The sequence below is a fragment of the Zingiber officinale genome, chromosome 5A (assembly GCF_018446385.1).
Source record: "Zingiber officinale cultivar Zhangliang chromosome 5A, Zo_v1.1, whole genome shotgun sequence".
In the NCBI taxonomy this organism is placed as follows: domain Eukaryota; kingdom Viridiplantae; phylum Streptophyta; class Magnoliopsida; order Zingiberales; family Zingiberaceae; genus Zingiber; species Zingiber officinale.
The window spans coordinates 19201539-19214839 of NC_055994.1; the positions used below are offsets into that span (position 1 = coordinate 19201539).

General features: G+C 35.8%; 1 protein-coding gene across 3 annotated transcripts; it reads right to left on the reverse strand.

Moving 5' to 3' along the window:
- Positions 1 to 2254: 2254 nt before the first annotated feature.
- On the reverse strand, positions 2255 to 12705 carry LOC121980276 (argininosuccinate synthase, chloroplastic-like). Of its 3 annotated transcripts, none has more exons than XM_042532254.1 (9): positions 12667 to 12705; positions 12254 to 12333; positions 10579 to 10741; positions 6530 to 6578; positions 6141 to 6323; positions 5359 to 5433; positions 5097 to 5282; positions 4253 to 4341; positions 2255 to 3034 (listed from the first exon to the last, which is right to left on the reverse strand). In XM_042532254.1, the coding sequence occupies exons 2-9, from the start codon at positions 12306 to 12308 to the stop codon at positions 2482 to 2484; spliced, it is 1353 nt and encodes a 450-aa protein (XP_042388188.1). In that variant the 5' UTR covers positions 12309 to 12333; positions 12667 to 12705; the 3' UTR covers positions 2255 to 2481. The 3 variants fall into 3 exon arrangements, with proteins under 3 accessions (XP_042388188.1, XP_042388186.1, XP_042388187.1); XM_042532252.1 differs by having other exon boundaries at positions 12546 to 12685; XM_042532253.1 differs by lacking the exon at positions 12667 to 12705 and adding an exon at positions 12466 to 12602.
- Positions 12706 to 13301: the final 596 nt, after the last annotated feature.

The window sequence follows — 13301 nt, forward strand, 5'->3', positions numbered from 1 at the left end:
TAGACAAATCAAAACTAGAAAATGAAAATTTGAAGTTAGAAATTCAAAATTTGAAAATTCAAGTAGAAAACTTAAAAAACCATACATGTCCATCTAAAACCAATTTTCGAAGATCCAATAATTTAAATTGGTACTTTAAATATCACCCTGGACAAATTAAGAACATTTCAAGAAAATATGTCCCTAAAAACTTTTTAATTAATCCAGTGGGTTGGAACCTATATTGGGTTCCTAAATCATGTTTAAATTAATTTTAAAATTAAAATTAGCGCTTTAAGTGAGAAAATTAAACAAAGAATTTCTTTATGAGGCTTTGTCAAGGAAGTGGTTGTTGCTCCAATAACCAAGAAGGTCTAGTGTCTCGCCACGACCTGGAAGTCAAAATATTGAAATAAATGTTTAATTAACTTACTAATAAAGCATTAATGCAATAATTAATTAGTGCTTTAAAAAGGTTATTCAAAACATTTTATTTCAATGTATAAATTTACTTACTTAGAAAATTTTTTTATTGCCTAAGTCATTTTTAAAAAAAAAAATGTGCTTAAAAATTCTCAAAAATTTAAGTTAGAATTTTTTTCCAAAAATATTTTACTTAGAATTTTTTTCCTAAGTTAAAAACTTTTTCCTGAAACTAGAAATCTCAGCTTAAAATTACTTAGAAAAAATTTAGAAAATTTTTCTAAGTCTTTAACCCTTAGATTGTTTTTCTTGGAACCCCATTTTTTTGTGATCAAAGGGGGAGAAGGGAAAGTATAAGTCTAGGGGGAGGTAGATAGATTTAATTTTTTATATCTTTTCTATCTTTTTGCACTTAAATTGTAAATTAAGTTCATTTACTTTTATGTCTATTTTAACCCTAGCTTAACTTGGGTTGATCACACCAAAAAGGGAGAGATTGTTGGAACTCCAAGGTTGTTTTGGTGTGATCAACAAGTTAGGTTAGGTCCTGTGTGTTTCTAACCTTGTGTCTAAGTGTGCAGGAGCTTAGGAGCACAGGTAGTTGAGCGGAAGACGCAGCTAGCGAGAAGGACGGCTGTCCGAGGGACGAGGTGCTGCAGAAGAGTACACCGGGCGGACGAGAAGGAAGCGTGCGGTAGTTCCGAGGGACGAAAGCCGGAGCGGAAGATTGCTCGGGGAGCAAGAGACACAGCTAGCGCGAAGGACGGCACGCGGTGCGTCCAAGGGACGAAGACTGCGGATGAGTACGCCGGCGGACGAGAAGGAAACACACGGCGATTCCGAGGGACGAGAAGCCAGAGAGAAGTCCGCTCGAGAAGACCAGAACTTGGGTTCGGGTGAGCCATATTCTGGATATCAGAGATCACCCAATCAAGCGGATCCGGAGCAGAGGACCCGGACGAAAGTCAACTGGAGTTGACCAAGCATCCGAGGCGCCCGGACCAGCCCGGGGCGCCCGGAAGGGTTCTGGGTTCGGGTGAGCCCTATTCCGGATATCAGAGATCACCCAATCAAGCGGATCCGGAGCAGAGGACCCAGACGAAAGTCAACTGGAGTTGACCAAGCTTCTGGGGCGCTCGGACTAGCCCGGGGTGCCCGGAACCCTTCCGGGCGCCCGGGAGTGAGTTTTGACTAGAACACGTCCAATGCGTTCTGAACGTTGGGGGATAAAGTTTTATTCCCCCAGGGTGCCCGGAACCCTTCCAGGCGCCCCGACCAAGGCTATAAATATAGCCTTGGTCCAGAAGCTTTTCATCAACTCAGTGCATTCCATTTCCATCACACTGTTCTAGATTAGCTTCTTTATTTTATGCTTTCACTGCTGTAAGAGGCTTCTCCACCTGAAGGAGATACTAGTGCTACGCTTTCTTGGATTAACAACCTCGTGGGTTGTAACCAAGTAAAAACCTTCTGCCTCTTTCTTTCTGCTTTTATTTACTGTTTTAATTTTATACAAGTGTACTGTTGAGAGTTCGAGAAAGGGTTGTCTTATTTTTTACAGGCTATCCAACCCCCCTTCTAGCCGGCCGCAACGGTCCTACAAAAACTTATCCCCTTAAATTCAGCATACGAACTCCGAAAAATTCTCAAAATTTTTTTAAAAATTTTTATAAAATTATTTTTCAAATAACCTTATTATTTAGATACTGTATTTTATAAAAAAGATCCATTTCTTATTTTAGAAATTAATCTTTTTGTCAATTCTAAATTTGTTTGTAGCAGTAGCAATGAAAGCATAGACTCCTTTGAGTAAACAAGAGCTCTCCGTAGCTCAAAAATCAGGCAACACAGGTTAAGCCAAACTAACTATACTCGCTGCATCAAAGACAAACAAAGAGTTCACAAACTGCTTCGATAGAGTCGGCACAGGAATGAAACAAGCGATTAAACCATAACTTATCATAATCTGCCTTCAGGCTATCACTTAGGAGATTGCAAACACACTGCCACATCTAAACTTTTTGAGCATTTGAATATTTGATGCACTGCTATTCGCTACCAGCAGAGGAGATAAAAACATCATAGGCCCTTCTCGAGCATTGCCCGCACCCTAGTAGGAAGTCCATAGAGACGAATGAACCCAGCAGCATCTGCCTGGTTGTAGATTGCTCCAGTCTCAAAAGAAGAGATGTCCTCCCTGTACAAGCTATGCGGGCTTGTCCGCGATGTAACAGTGACAGATCCCTTGTACAGCTTGAGCGTGACAGATCCAGTCGTGGTCTCTGTGATCCTCTCCATGAAGGCGTCCATGGCGTAGCGGAGAGGGTCGAACCAACGGCCAGCGTACACCAGTTCAGCGTACTTGAGTGCTAGCAAGTCCTTCATCTGAATGGTTTCCCTGTCTAGAGTCAAGGATTCAAGCTCACGAGCAGCTGCCCAAAGGATTGTTCCGCCAGGGGTTTCGTAGACACCCCTGGACTTCATGCCAACTAGGCGATTCTCGACCATGTCTACTCGTCCGATGCCATGCTGCCCGCCAACCTTGTTAAGTTCTGAAAGGAGGGATGCAGGGGAAAGCTTTCTTCCATTGATGGAAACCGGTAGGCCAGATTCAATTCCAATCACCAAATATCTGAAAATGAAATTAGATGAACACCAAAGGTACATGAAATGTGAAAATCAGTTGCATGTTTTAGAAACAAAGCTAATAGCACTGAGGAATGAAATCAAGGCTTGCAGGCTAATTAGTGTAGGTTTTATTGATATTAGTTATTTTCTGTAATAAGTCTAGCAGCAAATATATCTAAAACAAATAAAATATTCATGATTGTTGAGTGAAAATGTTGGATGAAATATCTCCAATTCCTTCTACATCTCCAAAACTTTAATCCGCTAGAGAAGTAAACATTTGACTGGTGCAGATTGAACAATAAACTAGTAGCAGTCTTAACTATTTGGTTTGGCTTATGCCGTCATTGAACCAGCTGGTGAAGAGCAAGAACAATAAAATTCAGCCATAAGTTATGACACAAATTCAAGGATGACAGAAAACACGGATGGCAGAGGCGACTACATTAGAAACTGAAGATTATGAAACTTCAACTATATTACCAAATTTCCTTTTTTGTCAGTAAAACTGAAAATAAGTGTTGCATACGAACACCATAGTAAACTAGCAGCCAAATATATGATATACAAGTTGAAATTGGTATTTTAACATTCTTCTCATGCGGACATTTTGATTCTGCAGCTCAAACGAGGCCCATGTATGAGGAACTCTTTGATTTTTAATTGTGTAGATAATTAGTCAGCAGAACATCAAACATAATTTCATTCATAACTTGAAATGAGGCTCGTGGCTGCTAAATTTCCTACTATATTTCACAGTATGATACAAAGATGAGTAACTTTAGGGGGGCCATGGAGGAGTTCAATATTGTAAAAATAAAAATAAAAAAAATTCTAAATTTCCCATTTGCAGGAACTTACTTTAAAAGTTGGGTGCCATCAGATTGCAAATAGATCATAGGAACAATGTAAAATGTTAAGCAAAGAAAATCTAACAATTAGCTTGAAGAAAACACAGTTTCATAAGATTTTAACACCAAAGTGTTGAATGAACATCTGACTGCAAGGTGGAGATATCTTCAGAGTCTAAAAGAGATCTCCGAAATGCTTTGATATTTTTTATAAATTCAAAAGCAAGAGTTAGCAGTACAGATTTTATTTCTTGATATCTAATTTAATCACAAATGATTTAAAAGGAAACTGCTATGCACAATAAAAGTAAATAGTTGCAATATAAACAGGAAGTGAAAAGGTGTGCACATATAGAGAAGGGCATGCTTACTCAGGATGATTAGGTGCATCTTCTGGATCAACAGTCATCATGTACATATCCTTCTTTGGCTCATTTGCTGGGTCTTCAAGAATGTCGCCCTTTCCAACCATAAACAAAATTTCACATGGAGATAGTTGAATGAACACACAAATACATGTTTTTATGTTTTTTTACATATTCAAAGGTATTTAAAATATAAGCCTGTTTAAAGATAAAACATAACAAATGACCCTTTGGAGCAAAAAAATATTCAAGTAAATTACATGTTATAAGAAGGCTGTAAACTTGTGGATGGCTTCCATTGACATTCTTAATGACAAAAAATATTGAACTAAACGGGATGATGATAGTAGATTACTATAAAATCTAGAAATTTTTATCTAAATAGCAGTTCAATTTCAGATGCTAACTACTATTACAAGGATTGAGATGCTCGTGTGAAACTCTTAGTTCTTAGGAGAGCTAAGAATTAAGAACTTCAGCTATATACAATATGACTAAGAAGTGAGCTGCTTGAATCACACAACCCTACATAATTATCAAAATTCCAACCTCATTTTATTTTCAGAAGATGCTAACAACTGAACATACAACAAATGTAACAGCAAACAGAACGCAATTATATATCAGTAAAAAAAAAAATCAGATATGAATATGAAAAGAGCTGTTCATTTAAGTTGTAGTCTCAATCAAAGAAAGAAACTATAAAAAATAAAGATTATACTATCACTGTATCACACCACTTGTCTCCAACTAGTAAAAACAGTGTTGACCAGAAACTCAGATCATTGTAGAAAAATCCTCAATGCCATTCCAGTTAACAAGTGAAAAAAATACACTAGAAGTTATGTACCTCATGGCTAAGGTGCCAAAGATTCCGATCTCGGCTATAAATAGACTTTTTTGAAACTGGAACAGGAACATTATGTTTCTTTGAATACTCAATAGCATCCTCACGCCCTGTTATGTTCCATTCCCTCCAAGGTGCAACAACTTGAAGTTCAGGGTTTAAAGCAAAGAAAGTAAGCTCAAAACGAACCTGCAAAGTTATTTGGAAAAGATGTTGTAGGCATACATTTACAGAAACACAAAGATTAAAATTAGTGAGCATTTACCTGATCATTTCCTTTTCCTGTGCATCCATGTGAAACAGCATCAGCGCCAACTTCTTTAGCAACATCAACCATTGCCTATTGTTATAAATAACATTATTTGCCTAATCCACAATCAATGTAGAGTTCATCGCAAAAATATAAGTTTAAGTATTTTTTTTCTTAACAACAGCACCAGAAATTATCTGCCATCTTGTGAATTTAAGTAGATTCTTCATCATCAGCAAATATGGTTCCTACCTTCATATTTCATAAACTTACTTTCTCTGATATCATCGTCTAACCAAATATAGAGGCAGTTTGGTTTAAGTCCGATTGTATTACTCCAAGCTCATAATGTCATAGCACCACCAATTGGGCACAAGAAAAATACAGAACTATTAGAGAATACATAAGACAAATTATTTTCCCTGCTTGATATCATTGTTGCTTCTATGTATGAATAGTTTGGTCATACAGATTCTTGGCATTAGTCTCCCTAAATGTAGAGAGAGAGAGAGAGAGAGAGAGAGGTTAATAAAATCATCCTATAGGAACATATTTCTAAATTTAATAATTTCAGCCATATAGATGCCAAGTTCTTCATACCAAACATCACCAGCCTTGAAATTCAAACACCATTTAGCTAACATGAAAAATAACATAACATTGAGGCACAATTAATGAAAAATAAAGAATCTGTAGTGAAAAATGATAAATATCCAGCAGGTGATTAAAGAAATTGATGCTTGAGAGAAAACTATTATTACTAGCACTCAAACTGTAAGTATCTGTATAAGCACCACCTTAGCAATAACAGGTCGTGCCATTGATGTTCCAAGCAAATATTTTCTTTCATAAATTGCACCAGCCCGCAAACAAGGAAATATGTACTCCCTGACAAATTCCTCTTTTAAATCCTTCACAACAAGTTGACTTGCACCGCTAGCCTTAGCCTTCTCCTCCAAACCATCCAACTCTAAATCACCCTGGTGGAGAGAAGAATTAGCAGATAAGATGAAAGAAAATCAGTCAGTTTGACATTAGTAAATACATTCAACTCATATACACAAACGACCAATAAAAATGTATGAATCAAGAACTGAGCAATCAATTGTTAGCTTGAAGTGAAGAACAAAAAGTGCACATTAATCTACTATAACAAGAAACAGAATAAGGAATGTTGATCACATACTTGACCAACGTCAGCGGTGAAACATACAACTTCACATCCATAGTTCTCCCTGCAAGTCAGGGATGGTAAACAGTCAAATGATTGTGGGGCAATTATATCAAAGAGATCAAAAAAATCAGTGCAAGATATGGATTTGGAATAACAAGAGTGCAGTAACCTTGGTTTTATCTTAAACATCCAAGACAAAGGCACTTAGAAGTACAAGTGATGCAAAATTATGGGTCAATTGAAAACAAACCAGTGCAAAATAAGCAGGGTCCTGGTCTAATTTCCATATTATTTTGCTCTTACTTAAAAACTAGCATTTTTATTATTTTTATTTTTCATAGCTTACCTAGTCTGTGTTGCACTGGATCTTAGAAGATTAAGCTATTATTAGGTCTATATAATGGCTATTGTATATAAGATATTCAACTCCTTTTTTTCATTGTTCAAATTTTTTATTAAAGTATTAATTGCTCTAAAACTATTCCCTCTCTTGCAAGATTGCTGATTGAGGAACAACCCCTTGAGATTAGCTTAGCACAAAAAGTTATCTCATCCCACTCATGTTACATCAAGTAGTATCAAAGTCCAACCATCTTTTTTACTTGTGATCCAATTCCTTTCCATCATCCTACACTGTTACTCATCTTTTTCCTTTGTAAAATTGTATGGAACGACCTTCTAATCCCAATCATTTCATCACTCATTTAATCCAACACTTAATTAATTGCCCACCCCTTTTACAACAACCAAAGGACCATCAAAACCCACTTCCTTCCTGTAAACCCAACAAAGAATTTTGTGTTTTGAAAATGTCCTCATTGTTGGTTGCTACTCGGAAAACCTAGAGGTTCCACTGTACAAAAATTTTGTACAAAGGTCTGAACCTTTTCCTAGCTACCATGTGTTCTTTTAAATTAAATTTTGGATCGCCTGCGGAACTTAACACGTTTGATCCAAAACTTAATCTATTTGTTCTTTAAGGTTTAGACTTGGATCTCCTGCGGAACTTAACACGTTTGATCCAAATCACCTAAGTTATTAATTCCATTAAATATTAATTTCCATAATTGGTTCCCAGTACTGACGTGGCGAGGCACATGGCCTTCTTGGATATGGGAACAACCACCACCGACTAGACAAAACCTTTTATGGAAAGCTAATATTTAATTTCCTAAAATAACTTTAGGTCAACCAAAAGGAACAATCAAATCACAAGGAAAAGAAAAATAAAAGAACACAACTTGAAAACATATTCGAAATACTAGAATCGTAAGCCTCTTGTATTTAGTATTAGTTCCATAACTAACTAGCATGATGCAGAAAGATAAATTACTCTTTATTCCTTATAGAAAACTCCCTTGATCTTCTACCGTATTCCTCTTCTAACCTCTGACGTTGTGTGGGCAACGATCTTAGAGATGAGAAACCACCAAAGCACCTTCTTCTCCTTTCTTCAAGTTTCGCCAAGCACTATGCCCAAGAGATGAAGATCTTTTCCATCAATCAAGCTCCAAGGGATGTAAGCTTTCTCCCTTCTTCTCCAAGCTAATCCGCCACCACTGATCTTCAAGGAGGAAGAGAGGTCCGGCCACAAGATGGAGAGAAGAGAAAGGAAGGAGGCCGCCACACCAAGGAAGAAAAGAGGAGAAAATAATAGAGGTCGTTCACCTGAAGCCACCTCCTCTTTATAATCCTTGGTCTTGGCAAATAAGGAAATTTTAATAAAACTTCCTTAATTCTTTTGCCATGAAAAGGAAAATTTTATTTTAATTAAAATAATTTTCTTCTCACTAAAACATAGCCGGCCACTTATTTCATCAAGGAGAGTTTTAATTAAACAAGAATTAAAACTTCCTAATTTGTTCCGAAATTTATAAAAATTTCTCCAATAATTCTATCCCCATGATTGGTTTATAAAAGGAAATTTAATAAATTAAAATCTTTCTTTAAACATGTGGATAAAAGAAAGTTATCTCTAAAATTAAAATCTCTTTCAATCTACAAATAAGGAAAGATATCAAATCTTTCTTAATCTTTTAGAAACTTATAAAAGAGAATATTTAATTTTTAAACTCTCTTTAAATCATGAACATGTTTAAAAGGAAAGTTTTCTTGAAATTTAAAATCCTCCTTTAATCAACAAATAAGGAAAGATTTCAAATTTTAAACTCTCTTTAATCATGTAGATGATTTACAAATAAGGAAAGTTTTACCAAAAATTAAAACCATCCTTTTAAACTACAAACAAGGAAAGAGATTAATCTCTTCTCTTAATCTTTGTAGAAAGTTATAAAAGGAAATTTTTAATTTTTTAACTCTCTTTAAAAACATGATATCCACATAAGAAATAATTTTAATAAAATCCTTTTAATATTCTAGTGGTGGCCACCTAAGCTTGGGACCCAAGCTTTGGCCAGCCACTCATCCACTTGGTCTTGGCCGGCCTAGCTTGGGTTCCAAGCTACCTTGGTCGATGGGTAAGAAGGTGGGTATGCGGTGGGTATAAATCTCTATATACTAGAGGCTACGATAGGGACCGAGAGGAGGAATTGGTTTGGTCTCCGATAAAATTAAGCATCCGTGTTCGCCCTAACACACAACTTAATTTTATCAATAATTCATTCCACTAGAGAACTATTATCAATTATCGCACCAATCCCAAATTACATTTGGGCTCCTTCTTATTAGTGTGTTAGTCTCCCCGTGTTTAAGATAACAATGTCCACTAATTAAGTAAGTTACCGACAACTCACTTAATTAATATCTTAATCCAAGAGTAGTACCACTCAACCTTATCATCACGTCGGACTAAGTCCACCTGCGGGGTTTAACACGACAATCCTTATGAGCTCCTCTCGAGGACATTATCAACCTAGTATCTCTAGGACACGCTTCTTCTATAATCAACAACACACACTATAAGTGATACCATTTCCCAACTTATCGGGCTTATTGATTCATCGAACTAAATCTCACCCATTGATAAATTAAAGAAATAAATATCAAATATATGTATTGTTATTATATTAGGATTAAGAGCACACACTTCCATAATAACCGAGGTCTTTGTTTCTTTATGAAATCAGTATAAAAGAAACGACCTCAAATGGTCCTACTCAATACACTCTAAGTGTACTAGTGTAATTATACAGTCAAGATAAACTGATACCTAATTACACTACGACCTTCTAATGGTTTGTTCCTTTCCATTTTGGTCGTGAGCTACTGTTTATAATTTATAAGGTACTGATAACATGATCCTCTATGTGTGACACCACACACCATGTTATCTACAATATAAATTAATTGAACAACTACATTTATCACAAATGTAGACATTTGACCAATGTGATTCTTATTTCTAGATAAATGTTTATACCAAAAGCTAGGCTTTTAGTATACACTCTAACACTCATACCATTACCTTCCACTCTCAACCAAAATAAATTAATTAATTAAGAGAGAGAGAATATTATCACTCCTAAGCCTCACCGTACTTCTCTACCTCTCTTTCCCTTTACATATCCAAAAAAGCAGATATTTTTTTTAAATAAAATGCTCACAACCACATGATCTCTCCACCCTTCCCTTGATGATGTGTGTTGTCCTATTCGGGTTACTATAGACGATCTAAAATAACCTAGAAATCTATCATCTTCTGCCCACTTCCATAGATATCTTCTGTTGATCAATAGAAATCCATCATACAAACATCCTGCCATCTAAAGAACACCCCATCATATTTCTTTCAATTAATTAATCTCCTAACAGACAACCAATTATCTCCCGTTTCCTTTGATCTACAGTGAATGCCGAGGAAGATAAACTTTCCATCCCATTCATGCTGCATCAACAATGAGATAAACATACATGGCACAGTAAACTAATATTAATACTTGGCAAAGCAGTCCTTTGATTGTTTATGACTGATTGATAGTAATGAAAGAATCAGGAAAGAAAAAAATTATACTTCAAGAAGCCAAATGTACTTATGGAATATATAAAAGCAAGAAAGCAAGAACAACACCAAAATCCATTTTCATGTAAGAAAAGCATCATACCTTAGCCAAGGGACTATTACCGAGGTGTCCAAACCACCACTATAAGCTAAAACAACTTTGTTCAGCTTACCACGCAGTCCACCATTGTTGCTACCCATGACATCAGTCCTCTTGGAATTCACTACATCTTCCTGTGTGCCACCGCCCATAACATTTAGAGTACCTGCACTTGCAAACATAATAGAAAAGGATTTAGAGAATAACACACTTGAGATGATTACAGAACAGACATGGTGTTAGCTTTTCAGATCAAATGCAAGAAAAAGCTCAAGGCATCCCCGATACCTTGGCACCTAACTGCACATTTTTGTTGAAAGTCATAGTGACTGGATATTTTACCACAGAATCCTATCACTCTTGCATTGATCTACCAACATATTATCTTAACTATTAGCATGTTACTCTAATAGCAAAAAATATAAATCTAAGAAACAGAAAATGAAGCATTAATATAAATGGTCCTAATACCTCCTTGTAGAAGCAGCGCTTCCTCTGGCAGCCACAATTACCTTGACGAACTGAAAACCCTTCAAGGATTATAATTTTGAAAATTCAAAACACAAGTGGTGGCAGGAGGTCTGATACTTATTAAAGTTTACTCCATGATTCATTAACTTGCTTTATTTATGGCTATTAGAGTTTACTCCATGATTCATTAACTTGCTTTATTTATAGCTATCAGAGTTTACTCCATGATTCGTTAACTGACTTTCTTTATGGCTATCAAAGTGAAAGAACTGGTAGCATTGCAGTTATAGAAAATTTAGAAGGGGCATGTACCACATCACGTTCATTGATTGTACAAGTTGGAACAACAAGAAGCCACCAACTTCAAATTTTTAAGCCATCAAACCATGTTTAGTGCAATATCACTACTTGAAAATTAAGTATAAAATCAACAAGTAACTAGATGAATGCAACAACAATTTTGAATCCGAAAAATTAGAGAAAAGTGAAATTTCTTTTCAAAGAAAGATTATTACCAGTTCACTATATAGAATTTACTCTTTATAATGATTTCATTTTTCAAAGGAATTACGTCTTCTTTGACATGTCAACTTCATTGCAATTAGTTTCCCTTCACTTTTTGTGTTGGTGAAACACCTAATGTCATGCATCTGTCTCAGTATCCTTATTGTGTAAACATATATTCTACGTTTTTTTTTCTTGCTGCCTACTGCTGAATAAAATTGGCCACCATCAATCCCGTATGTAGCTAAACATACACTACATACATTTGAGTTTAGGCTGTCTAAAATCTTTCTTAAATCCCTTTGCCATTAGGGCTCAACTTACAACTTGGTCTCAAATCCTTGAACTTTAATTTATCTTTTTGAATCCCAGAATCGCATAAATGGCAAAATTTTCCTCTGCGAGATACATATCTTCAACAAGCAAGATAATTAAATTCCAGTCGTTAATCGCACTCCGCATAGTAAAAGGTGAATGGTGACACGACCAAAACAAGTTGAAAAGCATAATATTATAAATTTTCATGAATCCCAGCATCACATAAATGGCAAAATTTTCCTCTGCGAGATACATATCTTCAACAAGCAAGATAATTAAATTCCAGTCGTTAATCGCACTCCGCATAGCAAAAGGTGAATGGTGACACGACCAAAACCAGTTGAAAAGCATAATATTATAAATTTTCATGGAAATTTTGGTTTACCATGGTGAGCAATATTGGGAGATGAAGAACTTCCGACTGCATGCATCTGAGCCATCGTTCTCGATTAAACTTCACTCTGTCTGAAAGAAGCACGCCAGGAATCTTAGAATTTCAAGGAATTGGAGCGTCACATTGTGAAAATATAGCCAAAAAAAAAAAATACAAATAAAAAAAAAAGTTAATTTGCAGATGGTTGTAAGGCCAGAACTGACGGCCAAATCCAAGTTTAACAATACGGAATCGGGTGAGATCGAGATGAAAGGAGAAGAAGGGGAAAACATCTAAACCGAACTTTTAGGATTATCCCAAGGGACGAGAGTTTGACAGCTACGAAATCGGGAGAAAGCGTTCACTGCCACTTAAGCTAGGGTTTTCGAATATATACTAATAGAGTAATTTTAGCATGCACGAACTTATCCTGCACATTTCCAGGCGGATGTCTAGATACCCACGCAAGTACCCAACGAGAGCATCTTCTCTATACCCAAAATGCAGTGTAGAAAATAGATCACTGTATTAATTGATTAATTTGAATAGATCTCATTTATTAAATAGATAAGATCTATCTAAATTAATTAATTATTTTTATGGTCCATTCTTTGATCCGTAAAATGCAGATAAAAGGATCTCGTTTGGTATCCGATAATCTTTATTTTGTATACTTTTGACCGCCCTCACATGTCGGGTGCCGACGCAAATATTTGGATGTCCAAATATATGAAGATGTGTAATCTATATTTTTGATAACTTACACATCCTTATCTTGCACACTTCTAAACACCCCTCACATATTTGGAAGAATATTAAGGGTGTATAGATAAAGATGTATAGAAATCTCTTTATTTTTTAAAAAAAGAAATATTGATAATATCCTTACTTATAAGGAGTACATGTAACTACTATAACCTCTAAGAGCATCTGTAACGCTGTTGAAGTTTCAACGTTAATATTTACGTGGTTGTACTGTCCACATATTGTAACATTACGTGGTTGTACTATTCACGCACTGTAGCATTAACGCGTTGAACGAATTCAACGCGTTAAAATG

What these genes read in the sequence shown, in the direction of transcription:
- LOC121980276 (XM_042532254.1), bottom strand. Translation starts at nt 12,308, where the DNA reads ATGGCTCAGATGCATGCAGTCGGAAGTTCTTCATCTCCCAATATTGCT. An exon ending in TTTGGCACCTTAGCCATGAG is followed by an intron (nt 4,342 to 5,096) that starts GTACATAACTTC and finishes ATGGTTGGAAAG; the next exon opens with GGCGACATTCTTGAAGACCC. An exon ending in GATGCACCTAATCATCCTGA is followed by an intron (nt 3,035 to 4,252) that starts GTAAGCATGCCC and finishes TTTCATTTTCAG; the next exon opens with ATATTTGGTGATTGGAATTG.